This window comes from Paramormyrops kingsleyae, chromosome 23, assembly GCF_048594095.1.
Source record: "Paramormyrops kingsleyae isolate MSU_618 chromosome 23, PKINGS_0.4, whole genome shotgun sequence".
NCBI classification, from domain to species: Eukaryota; Metazoa; Chordata; class Actinopteri; order Osteoglossiformes; family Mormyridae; genus Paramormyrops; species Paramormyrops kingsleyae.
Window position 1 is genome coordinate 13420243 of NC_132819.1, and position 20680 is coordinate 13440922.

Consider the following 20680-nt stretch of genomic DNA (forward strand, 5'->3'; position numbering starts at 1 on the left):
GTCCCAAAACGGAAAGCTGCCCCCCCAGCCTCGCGAAACCCACGGCTGCACCCAGACCCAACGTTTAATTAATATCAGCGGAGCGGCACAGTAAACCTCATCCGGGGCACAGGAAGACTGGCGTCATGACGAATTTGCTAATCATTTTATTGTGTGACGTGCCTCAGAATCACGGTGGACAGAACTGAACAGGGATCAGCCTTGTTCAGAATGTATGAATTTCACGATATTAGTCATAACAAAGGGAGCCTCCCCCGTGCCGAACGGGCAGGAATTGGCGGGAGGTCACGGAAAATGCGAGAAGAGCGGCCGTGCCACACAAGACTCATGACCTGAAGCATGAAGGAGTAATTACTGCAAGTAAGGATCTACCGCAAAAGACCAGACTCTCGGTGGGGGGGGTGACCGACAACCCTAAGGGAGGTACAGTCATTTTGTCCTTGCCTCACAAAGAGTTGCATACCATGACCTCTGACGTCTGAATTGACTGTCAGGTGGCTTGAGTTTTCTCCAATCACGATTCGGCGTGATCCTTCAAGTGAGTTCGTGTTTGAGCTGTTTGGAGAGTGGCATGGTTTAGTTATCTAGAAACGCGGCTAATTGGTGGGGCAGGGGAAGGACGTGGAGGGAAGACAACAACAACAAAAACACCAACTGTGAAAAGATGTCAAGGTATTGTACCGATTTTTAATTGGTCTCCTCACTAAGCTTTACGACAGTGCTTAATCGTCAAGGGGGGGGGGGGGGGGAGGCTCCAGGTTCGGCTCCCTGAAGCGCTCATTAGGATTCTGGGTTAAGACAGATGAGCAGCCCACCCAATGAGAACCAGTCTCCCCCAGATTCACTCTTGTGGGAGGAAAATACTTCTCGCAACATCCGTTGTCTTATAGCCCTACCGAAAAACTGCATGAACAGGCAGTACTGCAATAGAACTGCAGCAAACGCTCATAAGATTTGAAGCAGCACCTCCATACGCCAACAATCCCTGGCCAGCTAACATCTGAAACTCGAAGGCAGCCAGACCGTCAGAGAAATGCTGAAACCCCTGTGGTACATCTCAGTCCAGCACCCAGATAACCGGATTACATCTCTTTCTTATGCAGAAAAACCCACTTCTGTGGGAGAAAAGGTTCTGAGGAACCGCAGGCGGGACCCAAGGCCCTCCTAGGCGCGCCGCAGTCAAAGCCGGCGGCGGCACTCAGCTTCCATTAGCGGCCATAATGGGCGCAGACCCCACAGCCCGCCGGCGGGGACGCCGCCACCGGCCGAGGAGAGAGGGTCGCGGCCATAGCAGCGGCAAGGCTTTCATCAGCAGAACGACCCCCTAGCTGACATGAAAGGAGGGGGCCAGCCTCTTCATTATGGAGCCAGACAAACAGAACTTCACTTTCCTGTGTTTTGGAGAAAAACCTCTATGAGGGGGGAGGGGGTGGATAAGAAGTACAACCTGCTGAAAGACTTTTAACAGTCTGCCGTGTTAATTATCACATTTGAGAGCTCAACATCACCTTGACATTAGATAGGAGAATCTCGACTGATGACCTATTAAATTTAGTCTTGCTTAAACACACCTCAACACGTAATGCACTGCAACTATGTACGAGGAAAATAGACAGGAAAAACAAGCAAGCACAGTTTTATGAAGATTTTGGGATTTATAAAGAAACAGCATAAATAAAACATACCCTAAAAAAGTCTGCACATTTATGAATGGTATTCAAAAATATGTTTTGGAAGAAACTGAAAAAACATCCAGAGTTCAGATAGAAATGTGTATCTAAGTTGTATTCAGTCAGTTTCAGTGCTTGATGAAATGCCAGTTAATAAATACAGAAATATTCTTATTATATGACAGGCAACTATCATGCAGCATCCTAGTTTTCTAGTTCAGATTTTGCTTGAAACTAAATCTGATCTTTATTAGATATTTGACTGTGCTGTAAAAAAAGGGAATGTCTATTAATGTTAATATTTTGAGTAACTCAGGAGTTATTTAGTTGGGTGTATTTACGGTAAACTCTGGTATATGACTGGTCATAGTACACACTGGTTACATTGATCGTATGTATGATTTACATGGCATTGATGAAACGTTAACTTTTATGATCACACTTCCACAAGGTAATACTGGTACTAATGGCCTTGTAATACTGTAATCTACCATTATACATTTTAAGAGAATATTTCCAATAATTGTACTCGGTATGTTTGTATTATGAGCTTAATGCAGTAACAGAGGGAATTGGAAATAAAGACCTGCCTCTAAATAAAGTCCTGCCTCTAATACAATTCTGCCTCTAAATAAAGGCCTGCCTCTAATACAATTCTGCCTCTAAATAAAGGCCTGCCTCTAATACAAGCCTGCTTCTAAATAAAGGCCTGCCTCTAAATAAAGGCCTGCTATTTCTGCAGCTTAGGTAAATAAAGGCTCCAGCCACTATTTGAGGACATATAGTACGCCAGCATGGATAGACCGTGTTCATCCATCAATACGTCTATGTCTGGATGGTGTACTGTTTGAACTGGTTTAGGGCTGATTCCGTCCCACGGAAGCATGACATCGTGGGTGCAGCCCTCAAGCTATTAATAAAATAACTAACTCCAACTACAAGCTATTAATAAAAAAGACTAATGCAATGTTAGCATGCTCAAGGGTGGCTGAGCAGTCAGTCTTGGACCCCCAGAGGTTTTTCTTGTTCTTCTCCTCTGTAGTTCTCTAGCGTTCTCCCTTTTCCTATTACCCTGTTTCCACTCTGTATATATGGCTGGTTTTAGAAGCGTCTGGCTAGTGTCCATACCTCCTTGTCCATACTCTCCAGGTCCTCCTTGCAGAGCGTGTACAGAGGCATCGTCTCCGACATGCTGGGCTCCCTCTTCCTTCGCGACGGCCCCGGCTGCTCGTCGTCCTGGCCTGGGGGGGCCCTGTCCTGCTGGGCGGGGGGATGCGCTGGCCTGCACGGCACCACAGACATACGCAAACACGTTACGAACATGGGCAGTCACCAGCCACCCCCCCCCGCCGGGCCTGAGATAGAGCATGGGGCAGAACAGGCTGTGTCCCAGACTCTCCACACTCAGCTCCCGCTGGTCGCACTTCATCTCCTCCAGACACTAAATGTTCAACTAGGGGTTTATAGAAAAAGGCCCCACACAGGCAGGGGAGTGGGGACCACACAGGACCTCTCTGGTAACCATAGCAACTGAAATAGCTTTCCACCGGGAAACGATGGCGAAATCAAGGACACACATGACAGCGCGGGGGTGTTTAATCATGCAGGGCACTTTGCACAGGTGACTGTGTCCCGCGGGAGGGAGTTACCAACTCTGAAAGGATGTGACCCATCGTAAATGAAAGGAACAGTCGGATCGCTCATGGTGGGCAATGAGGAAACGGAGACCCTCTCACAGAAAGTTTCCACTAACCCTCACATAAGCAGCCATGGCTTTGACTGATGTAATGCACAGCATGCTGGGAATTGGAAGCAGGGACAGCACTGAATAGGCTTTTTACCCATAATACCTTTAAAATGGATGCAGAGCCGCTACAGAGCTGGAGTCAGCGCAGGATTTCGGTCAGTATTTATGTGCGCTGATAGGGTCGATAAGACTCCATTTGCCTTATTTCGCTGATGAACTCTCCCTGTGCAGTGATAACCTGATTGTAGAACAAAAGGAAACTGTCGCACCCTTAAACGGAGTCTGTTATACAAGGAGAGGATTCCCAGCTGGCCGCACTTTATGGGGGGCCTTTCCGGACATTAGACCTCGGGCTGTCCGCCTAGCCAGTCCCAATGACACGCACCCCTCAGGGTTGGGCAGGAACCCCCACGTATTCCGCACCCACAGGCCTCATTAAGGTCCCAGCCATTCGGTACAGTGTGTAAGCATCTTAATGTGTGGTCATGCTCATTTTCCATGCCCCATTACCATTACGCTTTGTTACTAAATAAGTTCCTTTGATTTTCCAGTACTGCTTCCCAAGAACATTACAACACAGGTGTCATAATACTATAATACTAACATACTATTGCCAAATACTACCAGTATACTGCCAAAATGAGTGTCCCCGGCCCGGCAGCGGGGTATTACAGTAAAGGGTGAACCAAAGCTGCTCTGACTTTCCCTCAGGTCGTCGTGACTGGAAATTCGCCCTCGCTGGCGGAAGCACGCAGGACCAGGCCCAAAGCGGCGCATTACACTTCAAAATTCAAAGGTGTTTATTAAGCCAACATTTAGCCCAAAGCGTAAACTAACCATGCCGTTATTCGCAGAGTTCAAACAGACGGCTTGAGAACATTTCGCTCCCATGCCGTTGAAAAGTGTTTAATACGCACCATCCCAATAAAAAGGGAACAAGAAGCCCCAGATCACTCTGGATTTTTTTTTCCTTTTAACAAGGATTCATGATCCTGTACTGGTTACAGGAACCCGCTATTTGTCTAGTTTCTGAGAAGCATGAGGCACCTCAGTATCGCCCCCTGTCGACGATGCACGGTAAACCAAAAGGGCTATTGCCCAGCCAGAGGAAAACCACGGTAACCGTGCTTGTCCTGCAGGTGAAGGCTGGCGTTCACCTAAAACAGGGCCACCCACCGATCGAGGGATAAGAGGTCTGGACCCCACTGGACCCCATCAATGTAACCAAAATGTGTTCCTCAGTAACTCAGACATTCACTCCTAACACTGGGGAGCCAGTAAAGTCGTCCAGTAAGGTGGTGTGGTTTTAACACACCCTACACCAGAGTGTAAAGTAATGAATATCTTTCACACGAGGGATTCTGTGAGAACGGCGACAAGCCCCGTTTCCCTGACACTCTCCCAGCACCTCGGCCCGTCGCCCCTGCTGACACAGCACCACGTTTTACACCACATACTCACTCTTCCACGCTTTCTGCATTCGCCACATAATCGGCGTTTTTCTTGCGCCGGAAAGCAGCTGGAGATCTGATGAAAATCGCCAACAGCTGAGGCCCATGATGCTAAATCAGTCACGGTGCTTGTTCCAGCACCAGACATTAATATTTACAAGCAGTGACTAACGTCAGGATGATATAAAGCCTAATTCAAAAACCAAATTAGGCAGGAATTTAAAAAAAATATATATATAATGCTGCATACAGCATTTCCAGGCCAGGGCACTAAATAAGCAGGTCTGTGTCACTGGCAGAGTCAGTACTGAGAAGGGTTCTTACATCACTATTGACACAGTCCATAGCCCTGGAGAGAGACCCAGTGCAGCAGTGATGCTTAAAGGGTGACGTGAAACTGCAGAGAGCGCGGGAACGCGAGGATTCTCCTGTTGTAGGAGGAGATATGGATGGGCCTAAATGATTCAGGTCAAGACATACTGACCTAGAAGAATTAGAAAGAGGACCATGGCTCTTAGGAATGTTCCTAAGGGACCCCTGTGACTATGTCTTATTCGAAGAAGGACCGTGACCCCAAGGGACCCTGCGACTATGTCTTACTCGAAGAAGGAGCGTGACCCCAAGGGACCCTGCGACTATGTCTTACTCGAAGAAGGAGCGTGACCCCAAGGGACCCTGCGACTATGTCTTACTCGAAGAAGGACCGTGACCCCAAGGGACCCTGCGACTATGTCATACTCGAAGAAGGACCGTGACCCCAAGGGACCCTGCTTTGGCATCCTGTGACTATGGTGTATGCAAATGAGGACCAGGGCCATAACGGACCCCCATGGCTATGCCATACCTGAAGGAGGACTGTAGCCCCAGGACGCCGCCCTAAAGGACCTTGCAGCTATGCTGTACCTGAAAGAGGACTGCAGCCCTAAGGGGCCCCCCCTAATGCATCCCCATGGGTACACTGGTACACTGTATCAGAAGGAGGACCACAACTTCAACGCACCACCCTAAGGGGCCCCCAAGGCTACAATGCATCTAAAAGAGGACCACAGCCCCAATGGCCCCCCCTTAATGGTCCCCCACAATTATGCTGTACCTGAAGGAGGACTGTGCCACGTGCAGGGGCAGCGGCAGGGGGGCTGCAGAGGTATTCTGGAAGGAGAGCGGCCGTGACGCCTGCAGGCCCCTCCGGATGAGCTTCCCCGTCACGGGGTCGTACGTCCGCAGCTCTGGGGCCGGCGCCGGCTTGGGCTGGGGCGGCGCTGACTGGAGCGAGGCTGAGTAGAACCTGCCCTGGACGTCAGGAAAGGGGGCCGGGCTGTTGCTCCTGAGCACCGAAAGGCCATATTACAATAGTAAGCATTAATAATGATGTGTCCAGTAAAAGCACGGTGAATGTCTAGTGCAGTGTTTCCCAACCCGAACATCAGGGACCCACAGGCGGTCCACGTGTTTGCTCTTTTCCAGCTGTTTTCGCAGCTAGGGGGCGCCCTCTCACCTCTGCGCCCTGGTGTAGTCGTCCTTCAGTGGGAAGAGCTGCTCCTCTACCCGCTCCCAGCGCTCCAGGCAGGCCCACAGCCAGTCGGGGTTCACCACGTACAGATGCCGACACCCCTGGGCCTGGCGCACCTTCTCCGTGCCTGCGGGGTACGTGGCGGGGGTGGGGGGGGGGGGGTGGGCGGTCAGGCAAAAACAGTCAGACACACAGCACAAAGGCCAGCAGCGTGACGTCACGTGACCTCAGGGCTGACAGAATGCTGGTGCAGCTGCACACGGGTCAGCGCCTCAGTGGTGCCTCAGCCACAGACTTTGCCCTTATTGGCTGAAGAACGTGACGTTGGTATGACGGAAGTTCCGATGCGTTATCTGCTATTTCTCCCGAATATCACGTAAAGCAGTCAGAACTGGTTTTCAGTTAATTTACCTGGTAAAATAAAGTTTAAATAAATTACATAAATGCTCTAACAGTACAAGTAAGTTAGTGGTTTATTTATTGTTAGTTACTGTAATGTTGCACTGCTTTATTTGTTTAATCGTCCAGTCCGTGAAGAGATTATTTTGCCCCTGAGGCTATTCCATCAGTGTGCCCCTCCACAATACCTCTGCGCCCCCCAGTTTGGGAACCACTGGGTTATCCAAATGGGGACCTCAAAATATGTCCCCAAAAGTAGGGATATTTCAGGTTTTACTACACTTTGGGAACAATTTGGTCCTCAAATGTGATCTATGCAAACCCACACACACACACACACACACACACACACACACACACACACACACACACACTCGCTCTTTGCCAGGGCATGTCGAAAAGGGCATGAAGGACATAAACATTACTTTTGTCCGCCACAGCCCAGGGCCCTGACACTTGCAAGCGATATCTTATTTGGATTCTTGGGACCGTCTGTGACTATAAAGGTCAGGACGTCAAGGAGATGAAACCACGGTTAACCAGCAATCTGGATAACATCACCACGAAGGCTCAACTGGGAGCTATAGACGTCACAAGTGTAGCCCTGCATCAATATATACACAAACGCCCAGCCGGCTTGGAGGACACCATGCAGACTATCTAGTGCTGTTTACAAATGGCGCCCCCTTGTGTTTACATACCTCAGCTAAGCCTGTCAATTCATCTTCAGAAATGACCCACTCAGACAAACATATTCGGCAACAACGATCAAACTGGAAACCTTTCCAGATTGCTCCAAAGCTAGCATCGCAAATGTATAGCTTCCATCACAGCCCTGATAAAGTGTTTCCACCCTCCATGAAGGAACACGAAAGGAGAGCTTTCAGCCTGGACCCCTTTACCGGAAGATGACCCCTCCAGCCAATCATGCCTCACGTTAAGCTAATTGGATTTCACTGTCAGGAGGCCTTTATAGGTGCCTCCCACGCCAGCCCTGAGAAGCACCCTCACTCCCGCAGCCATGGGAAACTGCCTCCAGCCAATCGGAATCTAGACCAACCTGAGCTCAGAATGAAAGCATTTGGCATTCAAGAAAGGCCTTAACGAAGGGCCGTTCTGAAGATGTGCATTTACGTTTTTAGTTACTCAGCAGGCATTTTCATCCAAACAGGTACATTTGAAGGTCAGCCAGTCCCAGGAGTAACTAGTGGTTAAGAGCCTTGCTTAAAAGCTTAATGGTGAAATCAGTCCGCCGACCATGGGATTTGAACCAGCAACCTTTGAATCACAGGCACAGTCGTCTTACCCGCTGAACCACACACTCCAGCCCCTCCCCCCAGAACCACACTTCCGGAGAGCGCAAAGCACTCAGCACTGATGTGACTGGTGCCCTCTACTGGGACGATTTGTAGTCGTTATCCCACCAGCACGCTTATGGCAGCTCCCTAATAAACACTGTAACAAATGCCTAATGAGCCAAACCTAAAAAAAAAAATTTGAATAAAAACAAGCAAAATATTAAACTAATAGGTTCTCATTCGCCATGGACTCCACTTGGCTTGGCATCATCATCATCATCATCATCATCATCATCATCATCATAACTGAGCTGGATCAAAAATGCTACGAAGAGCAAAACTCTGCATAAAACATGTTTCCACATGAAACAGATTTACAAATCTTCATTGGTTTTAAATATTATATATGCATTCGTAACAATGGTAACTTGAAAGAGCTGTATGCTGGAATCATAAATTTATGGTTATAAATAACTAATGTAGAACAATTATGAAACAGACGACCTAGGATTTATAACTGCATGTACAATGTATAAGTATTACGAAATAAATGGCAATCAGACAGACATTAAGAACAATCAGCTGTAACAAGGGCATCAGTTCTCTTTTCCAGACAGCTTGGGAATTTCACAACTTGTAAAGAAGCTTTGAAACCGGTGACCCCCCCCAGAATGATGGAAGGAGACCCACAGGACTCATCTGTCACCTGTGCATCTCTGCACATCCTCCGCTGTTTACAGCATAATGCCATTTACAGGGTCTTATCGCTAAACAGGGGGCTGATGAGCCCACCTGATTCGCCGCCTCGTTACGACATCGTTACCCACATCACCCGCTTACATAACCTGACAGACAGCTTCCCAGAATGACAATCCACTGGCACTTCAACAAAACGTGGATGATGTGAACTTCAGATCAACCCCAGAATAAAATTACAACTGTGCAACTGACAGGTCCTATCATCTGGGAGAGAGATTCTGGTGCAAACCGATCCTTCTGCGCCAGCAGAGGGCTCCAGTGAGCAAATCCTGGGAACCACTGTGCGCACAAGGCAGAGGACGCCCCGGGTATGAAGTCAACCAATCACATGGCAGAGTACAACTGACTTAGCTGCATAATTCTGGACTTCAAAAGGAAACTAAATAATAAATCGGAGGAAACCAAGATGAACAGCTTGCACACACCGGTGTGGTGCAGACAGTCAAATGCTGTATTTTATTTAAAGATAGTTTGTCTCATGCGTTTTTAATTATGTTATAGCTCATACACTGCATAAATTGACCATGGACCAAGCATGAGAATGATAAGAAATGGCTGAAATCACCAAAAAGACAAGAGAGAGAACCAATACCTGACTGGCAGGATGATACAGATATCGATTCGGAAGGACGGAGCACGAATGGGTACGAGGCAGGATTATCCAGTGCATTCCGCATTCACGAGGGGACTCACCGGCTCGGGCTGCGATGAGATGTGTCGTCTGGTTCACATCTTTGGGGTTCAGGAGCAGGTTCTTATGGATTCGGGCCCCCAGTGCCTTGGCGTGGTAGCACTCGCGTGTTCGCTCCATGGGGTAGTTGGTCGGGTAGAGGCCGCTGAATGCGATGGCCGTCCCAGCCAAGGACTTGCTCTTGAGCTCGGGGACGATCTTGCGGATGTCAGGCATCTCCTCGCTCCCCTGCTTCAGGAAGGCCTCGTAGCGGGCGTAGTACTCGCTGTGGATGCGGGTCAGGACCTCCTCCAGGTAGATCAAGTGGTCGTCCTGGTCCAGGTCGGGCTCCTCCGTCTCGTCATCTTCCTCGGCGCTCTGGTCCTCCTCCTGCTCCTCGCCGACGGTCACGCCGGACTGCTCGCTGTTCTGGGACTCCGTTTCTGCCTCCTTCCTGTCGGGGCAGCCATTGTCCAGATCCTGGAGACCCTCCTGCTGAGGAGGGACCAGCGACAGCCCGGCATCCCCCTGCCCAAAGTCCCCAACGGCCAGGTTCACCCCTCCAGCACTGGGGTCCTTCTCCCTGCCCTGCACCCCCTCGTCCTCGCTCCCCGAGTGCGATGGGTTCCTTAGGCCCGGCTCGCTCTCACTATCGCTGGAGAGATCGAAGTCCAAATCGTTGCTAGTCCTTTCTGTGACACCCTTGCCCCTGGCAGGGATGGCCGGCGTCACCCCCGCGCTGTCGGCCGGCTCCGTCGCGTCTGCGGTGTCACCTCCTTCTGAGGCGCCCGCCACAGGCCCTGCCCCCTCCTCGGCAACAGGAGTCCGCTCGCCGACGATTTCCTGAGACCCGGAAGCATTATCCCCAGCAGCCCGGTCCTCCGGCTCGGCCGGGCCCCGTCCAGTAGGCCGCTCTCGGCACCGTTTCCGGACGCCATTGCTCTTCTCCTCCTTATTGGCCAGTGGCGTGAGCTCGGCGCCCTCCGTCGGCTTGCCAACGTGATTGGCTGTGAGAAGACGACACGATCAGCTTGTGGAACCCCAGGTCATGTGACCAGCTTGGGCAAGTTGGACACTTAATGTGAGATTTTCAACCCTTTTGACAGGAAAACTTTAATTTCTGAGCTCAAATACAGCCTCTACACAGAACTGATCCAGGATCTGATTTTTACAATATGATCTGAGATGCAGAGAGTAGCTGAGGCTACTTGCAGGCATGTCAATCTACAGGCTAAATCAATAAAGTAATGTCTACAAACCACAGATCTGCCTGCATCCTTAACCTCTGCGCGGCTGGCGTCCCCCCCCCAGAATGGGCCGCACTGGCTGACAGAAACGCCTCCCTAAAAATACCCCCGCAGAAGGAAAGGCCCACTTTCTATAAAAACCGCAATAACAGCAGGCCGGCTCACGCCCCCCTGCCCTGACTAAGCGCACCGAGGTGGTTCACACCGTTTCCTGTGAGGCACCGGCAGCCGGGGGCTGTCAGCTCGTTATACCGCCATCCGCTTACGGCCCAGCCCCTTCTCGCCCACCCCAACCCCCCGGCGGTGATGACACTGCGCATGCAGGGGAAGAGCGGGTCGAGTATCACCAGACTGTCCCAGAAAGCGACATGACCCATTAAGGCGACAGTGGCTTCCCACAGACTTGTGTATCATGCGAGTAGGGTGCGAGTATGACGCGAGCATGACGCGAGCATGGTACTCCACACTTACACAGAGCTCACTCTACAGCATAAGAGATTATCTCCTACCCAAGAAGAGCACTGCTCTAAAGTACCGCGTCAGAATCCACCATGATCTCGGCCCTCCTACGAGAACATCCCCTCATGCAGCGGGTCAACATTTTTGGAACCTTTAAGGCAGTGTTTCTTAACCCAGTCCTCGTGGGCCCGCAGACAGTCCGCAGTGTTGCTCCCTCCCAGCCATCAAGAACATCCTGTAAATCCCTGCCATGCTAGGTACTGCTAAAAGCCCCGGTGCACACTCTCCCACCAGCCGATCCTAAACCCCATCCGATCCTCCATTTCCCGATACAGAACGTAGCGGCCCTCCTGATCACGTGATGCGGCAAACGGAGACGCGCGGAGGAGTTCCCCTACCTTTTTTCAGTTGAGCTTCCCTGGAGCCGGGAGGAGCGTTTATGTCACCTGTCCCTTGGAAATAAGTGTACTTCTTCACCGTAATGAGGTTGGGCGCAAACTTCCACACATCCTCGCGGTCGTCAATGATACAGACCATGGAGTCTCCGCAGGGAAACAGATTCCTGTTTAAAAACAAGCAAAAACCAATCTGTAATCTGTTTTTATTTCAAAACAGTATAACAAATACTAGCATCTAGGGCAGGGGTGGGCAATCTTACCCGCAAAGGGCCAGTGTGTGTGTAGGTTTTTGGGATAACCTTTAGGTCAGCTGTTCAAACCCAGGTGTGAGGACTCTTCAGCCAATCAGTCCTCTAATTAGTAATCTAATTAGGGAGTTGCAGCGAAAACCTGCATACACACCGGCCCTTTGCGGATAAGATTGCCCACCCCTGATCTAGGGATAGAGTATGTGCTATCGGTCAATATGGGGGAAAATTGTCTGACTGCATCAACATTCTGAGCAAAATAAAGGCTTTGGTCGAGGCCAAATGGGCGACTACACTGTAGTGCAGGTAAAAACACTCAATAAGGACCAAAACCTCATAACCAGAGATGCAGTATATATTTGCAATATAAAGGTTAAAATGAATGCCAATATCTTTCCATAACAGCGTAAATATTTTAAAAATATATTTTTTATACATATTTTAAGTGCATTTGCGCTGTTACGGCAAGAAATTGCCACATATATCACTTTATACGCCAAATGTGTACCTGCGTACCAGTTATGTGCATCCCTGCTCAAAACCTAAGTAAGAATGGGGGACAGCCAGGAGAATTACTCATGAGGGGCAAAACAGTGGCAAGGTGGGGGGGGGGGGCACCTGAGGTTCCCCGTCTTCGAGAAGGGGTCGATGCACTCGTCCCTCGAAAGAATCCGGTGGGAAAAAAGCTTCTTTTCAGGATCCAAAAAGCCTGCAGGAAACAGAAGGAGGCTTTCAGGGCTGATAAGAGGCTGGTTCAGGGAGACGGGAGCCATCCTTAAAAGGGATAAATCAGCAAGCACAGCAGCCACATCTCTCACGTGAGCCATTTGTTCATGGGGGGGGGGGGGGGGGGGCTTTTTCCCCAAACCAACCTTCCCCATGGTTTATCTGGCAGCACACTTATCGACTCCCTTACTTGGTCGAAATTCGCTTTCAGAGAATTTATCAAACTCGAGACTCTCGCAAGTGTGTTTATCACTCTCAGAGTCATTCCGCAATGTTCATCTGCAGCAGAACAGAGGGCCAGCCTCAGCCCGGCTCAAAAAAAAAGCACCTGTCACCTCTTAGATGGGGCTCTAAATAACACATTTCAGCTATGGTGCTTTGTAATGAATGCTCTGTAATGCACGATACATACAAATCAGAATGGGATAAATCAGGTACCGAAATCTCAGCACAAGAGCTTAATTAAGTGAGGCTCGGAATCTTCATGAAAAATCGCTTGAAATAAACAATCCAATAGATTTCCTACCTGAATTTTGTACAACAGAGACATTTGTTATTGTTGTGCATATAAGCGCCTAACCACTGGCACACTGCCTACCCTCTGATCCAATGGAAAGCATGCAAAAATGAGTGCAATGCTGCCATCTAGTGGTAGTCAAAGTAAATGATCACATACCGCTACAAGTTAGTAATAAAGTAATGACATAAAATAATTTTACTATAGGCAGTCCCCAGATTAAGAATGTCCAAGTTAGCGACAACTTGCACTCACGAACATAACCATAATGCCTGTATATAAAAAAAATAAAAACTAGGAATGGGCCGATCCACATTTTTTCAGTTCCCATCTGATTCCGAACTGCTGATACAGATACAAGAGCTCTTTTGAAATATTTTAACAAAATAGATGTATATATACACTTTATATATTAATGTTTAATTAGGCTACTAGAAACATACATAAACACTTCCTCCTTGTTTGTACATCTTGTTTTAAGCGTCAATTTGAATATCTTCCAAAAAAGTATACGCAACTGGCGAAAGCTTAAAATGCCCCGGAAGTCACTACGCTCACACCTGCTGAGTGGCAACATTAGCGTTCAGCTTGAATGCTGCAAAAAACATCTATAATGGGAAAGTGCAGACGTACGATTAATTGAACAAATCAATTTAACAAGAAATAGGAGAAACCTCTTTACAGACTGCTGAAAACTAAATAGGTATCGGACATGGATCAGTCACATATGGCCAATACCTAATCTATCTAACAAGTATGGATCAATTGCATGGCTTCAGTAGTTTGTCGGCCCGAGGTACAGAACATTACCGTACGTAGTGACTACTATTATTACTCTATAACTATTATTATTACTCCAAAACTATTATTATTACGTACTGCATTATATTTCCGAATTACCTAAAAATTCGACTTAAAGACAGACATAGGGAACCGATCTTGTTCGTAATCTGGTGACTGCCTGCACTTAAAAAAATTCCAGTTCAAGTCATAATAACATCTTTCCCCATTTTACATCACTCGGATGAGTCCCAGCAACAAATTCATCAGTGAGGGAAGAATATAAACAACAGTGTCCAGGCTAAGCTCATCAGAATCCCCCCTACAGATATCAGCACCCGAGTCACGGGAATCATTTATCATCACCAGCTGGGTTTTCTCATTAGAACTTCCCTTATATTTTGCCATAATTTAAACAGCATTAATACATGATTAGTTCCTCTGTGTTCTTCCCCTGCAGTGACGCAAAGACAAACATTACAAACAGAACCCATTCATTCAAAGACACTACTGTAATAAGGAGGGGGTTCTCAGTAAGCACATGAACAGCATAGTGTCCAGACTATAGAATGTTCCAATTCATCCTTGCTGTGAAATAATACACTAGGCAGCTCATCAGCACAACGCAGCTCATTTAAGGTCAAAATTACGAAACAAGAAATTTCACCACTGACATGTTTCGATATCCTCCCGTCTACCAAAATGCTTAATCAGCAAAACATTCCCGGTTCAGTAACTGTCAGGTCAGTTTACTATTTGGAAGTTACAAAAAAGTTATAGCAGCTTCCTTTTGACAAGAAACATGTAACATATTAGGAATCCATCTTCCACTGCTTCGCCAGCAGAGGGTCACGGTGAGCTTCGGGCCTAACCCAGGTAGTGCAGGGGGCAGGAATGCTCACACACACACACACACACACACGCACACGCGCACGCGCACGCGCACGCGCACGCGCACGCGCACACGCACACACACACACACACACACACACACACACACACACACACACAAAATCGCTATGGGCAATTCCGACACAGCATGTCTTCGGACTGTGAGAGGAATCCCTCAGGACACGGAGAGAGCATGTAAACTACACATTCAGTGAGCAGGGATGACATTCAAGCCTACCATGCCACCGTGACGGCCTCTGACTCTGAACAGACTGCCGCTAGACAGCGGGCAGGGTTAACAATGACCGAAGAGACAGGCGGCCATATCAGCCCCAGAGAGCCGCCCCCTTCGGCCCGGCCGCCTACCTGCGATGGTGTGCGCATAGAGCCGGCTGCCGAAGGTGAAGACGTGCAGCTCGTACAGCCTGGCGATCTTCTCCAGGAATTCACGGCAGTGGGGCCGAAGCCGCGTGTGGAGCATGGGCTCGCCACGGCCCAGCTGGAAGTGCAGGACGCCCTGGGGGGAGAGGGTCGCCTTCTTTACAGCTCCGCCCAAACAGCCTCCACCATTAAACGTGCGGGGGGTCCTGTTGCCGGGAGTACCATCGACGGCAACCGCGCCATGGCCTCACCAACACAGGGAACAGTCAGCAGTTTAAAGTCTTACAGTCTATATTCTAACTAGCATGTGGCTCAGAGGACTAAGCCTTTGTGCCTGTCATCAGAAGGTCGCCGGTTCGAGCCCGGCCTCAGCGCAAGGCCCTTAAACCCCAGCTCCCTGGGTGCTGCTATGGGTGGCTGCGATTTGTGGCCATCTTGCCCTCACCTACATAGGGCAAGGGCGAGGAGGTTTAAAGAGAATTTCCCCACGGGGATCAATAAAGTATCTATTATTACAACAAAATGGTCACCACAAAAGGCTTCATTAGAGTGATGATACAGAGGGGAAGTCCTGGAGCAGTGCTGCTGATTAAATGCATCCATCTGTTTTTCTGCTATGTTCAATGTAATCATAAAATGTGTGCAATGATATTTGGGCACTTTTCCACTGATACCGGGCAACAAATTTCTATCTGGAAAAACTTCAAATGTCTCAGAATCATCCAGATCCAGAACAGTTGCCCTTTCACTCACCTGGCTGGCAATTGCCCAGCAACATTGCTCAAAAAGTTGCCCTGTGTACCATCACTTTAACACCTTAAAATGACACCAAATTCACTTTCACAGGAAACGGGCACCTCATAGTATAACCCTTAACCAAAATCGCCGCTTTCTGGCAGATACCGTGCCACGGTGGAGACCGCACCCCCCCAGGGCCTCATTTCACCTTGCTGGACATGCGCTGGTAGTGCTGCTCCGTGGTGTGGATGAGTGTCTGGTCCAGGTCCACCATGAGCACCAGTTTCCGGTTCCTGTGCAACCGCTGCTGGTCCTCCCGGCCCAGCTGCTCCGCTTGCTATCGGGGGGGGGGGGGGGGGGGGGCGAGAGCACGGCCGTAGCAAACCAATCAGGGAACAGTTCTGCAGACCGCAGCGCAGAGTACAAGGGTTACCAGACGTTGCATCAGAGATCTCACCTCTGAGCTGACCATCAGCTCTGGGACACTGTGCACCATGGAGACGGTAGCTGTGGAGATGGGGACTTGCGGCTTGCCATTCTTGTTCTGCAGCCTGGAAGGGGAAATAAAAATGAATCCCAGTTGGAATCCATGCAAAATGCTGTTACCTCTACCAATTAATTGAAACGCAATACATCTGTGCACGTGTGTTTGTGCACGTGTGTTTGTGCATGCACGTGCTGCACTCACTGCGTAAGATCCTGGCCACACTCAGCACACAGGCCTTTCATCACGATGGGGTGGCTGCACTCTTCTATCCTGGCCAACACGCTCCTGGCACAGAACACAGCTTTACACATCAAGCCCAAAGTCTCACCTCTCAACCAGAATACATCTGCACGAACAGCAAAGTTTGAAATGATCACTGTTCTCACACAGAAAAGCATTTTCAGACTGTTTGAATTATAAACACACAGATGCTGCCATCTGCTGTTAGTGAGCTGTATTGCTAGGCAATCTTAAAAAGCAAAGATGAAAAATCAATGGAAAATGCAATTTTCTTTAATAACTCCTTAATACCACAAAACCATTTTCATTCGTAGAATCAGGATTTAAATGGCCCATCCCCCTCGACAGTGGGTTTGGGAAAGTCTTAAATACCACACGAATCAGCTACTTCCCTCCTATTTTATGATTACATTGAACATAGCAGAAAAACAGATGGATGCATTTAATCTTGTCCCATTTAATAACCTCTTTTACACAATATTTACCATTGGCAATGAAAACACGTTTTATTGCCAATGCAAAAACTTACTTATCACACAGAACACATTAATCATGCCTTTGGACAAAAACATATTTGCTTTTCTTTTTTTTTTTTTTTAATTAAGGGGCAATTTAATAAAAATGGTCTGGACAACACTGCCAGTCTAGGTGGGCGTGGTCGTTCTCTGCCTGCTGCTGCTTTACACCCAGAGCCGCCGTCTCTACTTTAAAAGAGACACTTGCACGTCCTGAAACTTCATTATAAACGCCCTGCTCTTTCACATGAAACCTGCTGCAGCGATTTGTCACTGAATGATGGCATTTAGAGAAGGAGGAAAAAAAAAACACTCGGCATATTTAAAGGGTAACACCCTGACACCTATTTTACTTAGTTTTTAACAAACCTAGTATTTAACAAAAATAAAATCCATTTAAAAATACCCAGAGTCTCTCAGTTACTGAATTACCGACATACTCCGGTAACCTGTTGAGTGTCATTCAAAATTTTTCATTCCTTCTTGCTAAAAGTCAAGGTGCAACAGGCATGCAATGCAGCAAGGATGCTTTTTAATCACAGAGAGGAGGGGGCGTAGGTGGCAGTGGCAGTGCGGGCGGGGGTGGGGGGGGGGGCATTCAACTCTGCCCGGGAGTGTTAAATTATTATTAAAACAATGTCAGGATTATGATTCCATGTAGCCAGTTCATTTGCATTAAACATATGCCGCATATGTACGGCACTGTAAAACCCATCACCTTACTGGTCCCTGTATCGAATGCCACATCCCAACAATGGATGCCACATCCTCTTCTGGAGAACTGGTCTTAAGCCTTTAGCTACAGTGTGGCAGAACAGTTATGTTTGGAATATATATCTACAGCCGAGACTGAAAGAAAGATGACCACCCACACACCTAAAAGTGTGTCCAACACAAGAAAATGCATATAACACACCCCACATAATTTTATGAATTATATTACGACCAAATGAAAACCTAGAGTGTAAATACCTGATCACATACAAACATCAAATCACAAACATGCAAGCATGTGTACATATTTGGATAAATATCAAGGAAACATTGCACTTTCCTCCTATATTCCACACAAGTCCATTTTAATCACTACTTAGCCTATCCCAGGATGTACAAGACAGTGCTTGTACAAAGAAATGTGTAGAGAAACAGTTAAATAGATACAGTAAGCAGACGCCAACTACACACACAGAAGGAATCGGATTCAAACACTGGGGGTCTGGGAGTACAGAGCCCCTCACTGAGCCATCGTTCAGCCCGCCCCTACAGTACCCCCTCACATGGGTGCTCATCCCTTGTCAGAGGATTTTTCCCAATTTTCTATTTTAAAGTGTGGTGTAAAAACAGATCTCAATAATTCATATAATCAGACTTTTTAATTTTAGCTACTATTTCAAATGGTTTATCTTTAACAAACGTCTATCATTTTACCAGGAGTCACAACCCTCATAAGGGTCCAGTCTGTTACCAAAGGGCAGGATTTAGCTCCCTTTCCCTCAAATTCCTGCTTTTTCAGAACAATATCCCAAAAAGATGCTGTCACACAAGTCACTTTGAGCATCGCTTGTGAAACAGTTTGTGTTTTAGCAAACATAAATATTACCAATAGAGACACCCCAAACAGCACAGTTTCTCTTTCAGAAATGAAAGTTACAGAAAGGTACTGACCCTAAACATCATACCAAAAATCACTAGCATGTGCTCTAACAGCAGATCTGTTGTCCACAAACAGTACGCTGTGCTTCATCTAAACCGCTCCAAAATAAATCTTATGAGAACAAACAGCACATCTTAGATCAACAGCTCAACTTAAACGGTTAGGCTATTATAATTCGTAGGTGGGATATATTATTAATATATATGATAATACTAAACCAATACCAGATAAAAACCATCAAGCATAAACTCACCTGGTTACTTGCACATGCTTACTTTAGAAGTAACAACAGTATCAGCTACATCAAAAACTCATAAAAAGCATTTTTCCAGCTCTTATCAGCTGTCCTTGTCTGGGCGACTGCTGTCCTCAAAAAAGCATCAGTTCGGAAAAGGAAAGTCACATTACCGCATGTCAAACTTTCACTACCGGCAACATTAAGCAGACCAACCATGCTGAGCCTATCCTGCATGTCAACAACCGATCACACGCTTACTGAAACTAAAAACGTGCTTTGCATATCTTTGGACATTTTTTTTGCAAAGAATGCGCATCAGGGCGTTAATAATAGGGGTGGACACGCACATGTATTATTATTAACGCCACAACAGCAGGCTAAAGCTAATTAGCCAAACACCGTTAGCATATAAAGTCCCACGAATCAGAAACCGGAGGACCCACGGAAGTGGCCCGGTCCCGGTGCTACTCACCCCGGGGGAATGAGCTGTCCAAGCTGGCAGCACAGCTCCCGCACCACCCCGGCGCGGTCTGACTTCACCTTCTTCTCCGATGGCCTGATCGGCCGCTGGCGTTCCTCTGGGCCGTCCTCCCGCTCCGGGGGCACGGGGGCACAGAGCGCCAGCACGGAGTCCACGTTAACTAGCGATCCGGGCTTCACCTTCCACTCCAGCAGGCGCAGGGGGCGGCTGGCAGCCGGGCAGCGGACCTCGGTCACCACGACCGAGGGCCCCGCCAAGGCAGCGGCACCGCCACCACCAGAGTCCGCATGGTCCTCCATCTGCTCTCGCAGCCCAGATCCCTTGTGGCGGCGAAAAAAAAAAACTTCAGCACCTACTGAAATGTATCAAAATCCCTCAGGAGCAAAAGCAGATCAGCGGCACCGTTACTGGAAATTCAGCAGACAGCAGCAGCGTGCAGTCCGCGGAAGGAGAAAGCCCAGCACTGTGATGCGATCCGCGCTGAGCTATCGTTCGCTCTTCCCGCCCGTAAACAGGAAACACAAGACCGCAGAGACAGCGCAGCTGCACGGCTTCCGGGAGGCGCTGCCAGCGGTGGGCAGGTCACCAGGGGTGCATGATGCTGTATTTACACAAACGTCACTGGGTGTTTTGGGGTGGAAACGGCCTTAGTAGGGGGGTAGTGCATCGGACAAAGCTTGTAGCTGACGCCCACAGCATTCGAGGTGCATGCTACTCCATTACCCAAAAAGCATTCTTTCCTCGCAAAGCCATCTAGTCTGGCCAGTGCAATTAACCGTAACCACAGTATATCAAATTAGTTTTTTTTATTGCAGAAGTTCACTGTCAGGTCCGACGTGAGTTTCCTCAAAGGTGCAGCAGGTGATTATGATGCAATGTGATGTAATGTCTCCATCATATACTACGCAGCGGCAGGTGACCCCGGGGTGTCAGTCAGAAAGCATATTTTCCCTGTGTTTACCCTAATTACATTTTCAAAATAAAAATTCAGTGCCATATATTGCACGTTGAAGCTTTATAAAAGAAGAAGCGAGGCAAACAGACATAAATATTTAGTTGGAATAGCAAAAAAAAAATCCGTCAAGTACACATCGGCAACGAGATTACGCCTTAAATCCATGCTTTACGTCGGAACAAGTGAAAGGGAAGACCTGTTTTACGGAATAAAACAACAAA

At 48.2% G+C, this 20680-nt stretch overlaps 1 protein-coding gene across 1 annotated transcript in view; it reads right to left on the minus strand.

Annotated features, from left to right (window-relative positions):
* The window catches only part of ctdp1 (CTD (carboxy-terminal domain, RNA polymerase II, polypeptide A) phosphatase, subunit 1), a 72412-nt gene extending 52038 nt beyond the window's left edge, over window positions 1-20374 (minus strand). The window contains exons 1-11 of the mRNA XM_023811775.2: window positions 19496-20374; window positions 16578-16661; window positions 16347-16440; window positions 16098-16226; window positions 15137-15287; window positions 12475-12565; window positions 11609-11772; window positions 9528-10511; window positions 6364-6505; window positions 5962-6192; window positions 2799-2952 (exon numbers count right to left, since the gene is read on the minus strand). Coding sequence (XP_023667543.1) covers window positions 2799-2952; window positions 5962-6192; window positions 6364-6505; window positions 9528-10511; window positions 11609-11772; window positions 12475-12565; window positions 15137-15287; window positions 16098-16226; window positions 16347-16440; window positions 16578-16661; window positions 19496-19803 — 2532 coding nt within the window. The 5' untranslated portion in view covers window positions 19804-20374. The remainder of the gene's footprint in view (window positions 1-2798; window positions 2953-5961; window positions 6193-6363; window positions 6506-9527; window positions 10512-11608; window positions 11773-12474; window positions 12566-15136; window positions 15288-16097; window positions 16227-16346; window positions 16441-16577; window positions 16662-19495) is intronic.
* Window positions 20375-20680: the final 306 nt, after the last annotated feature.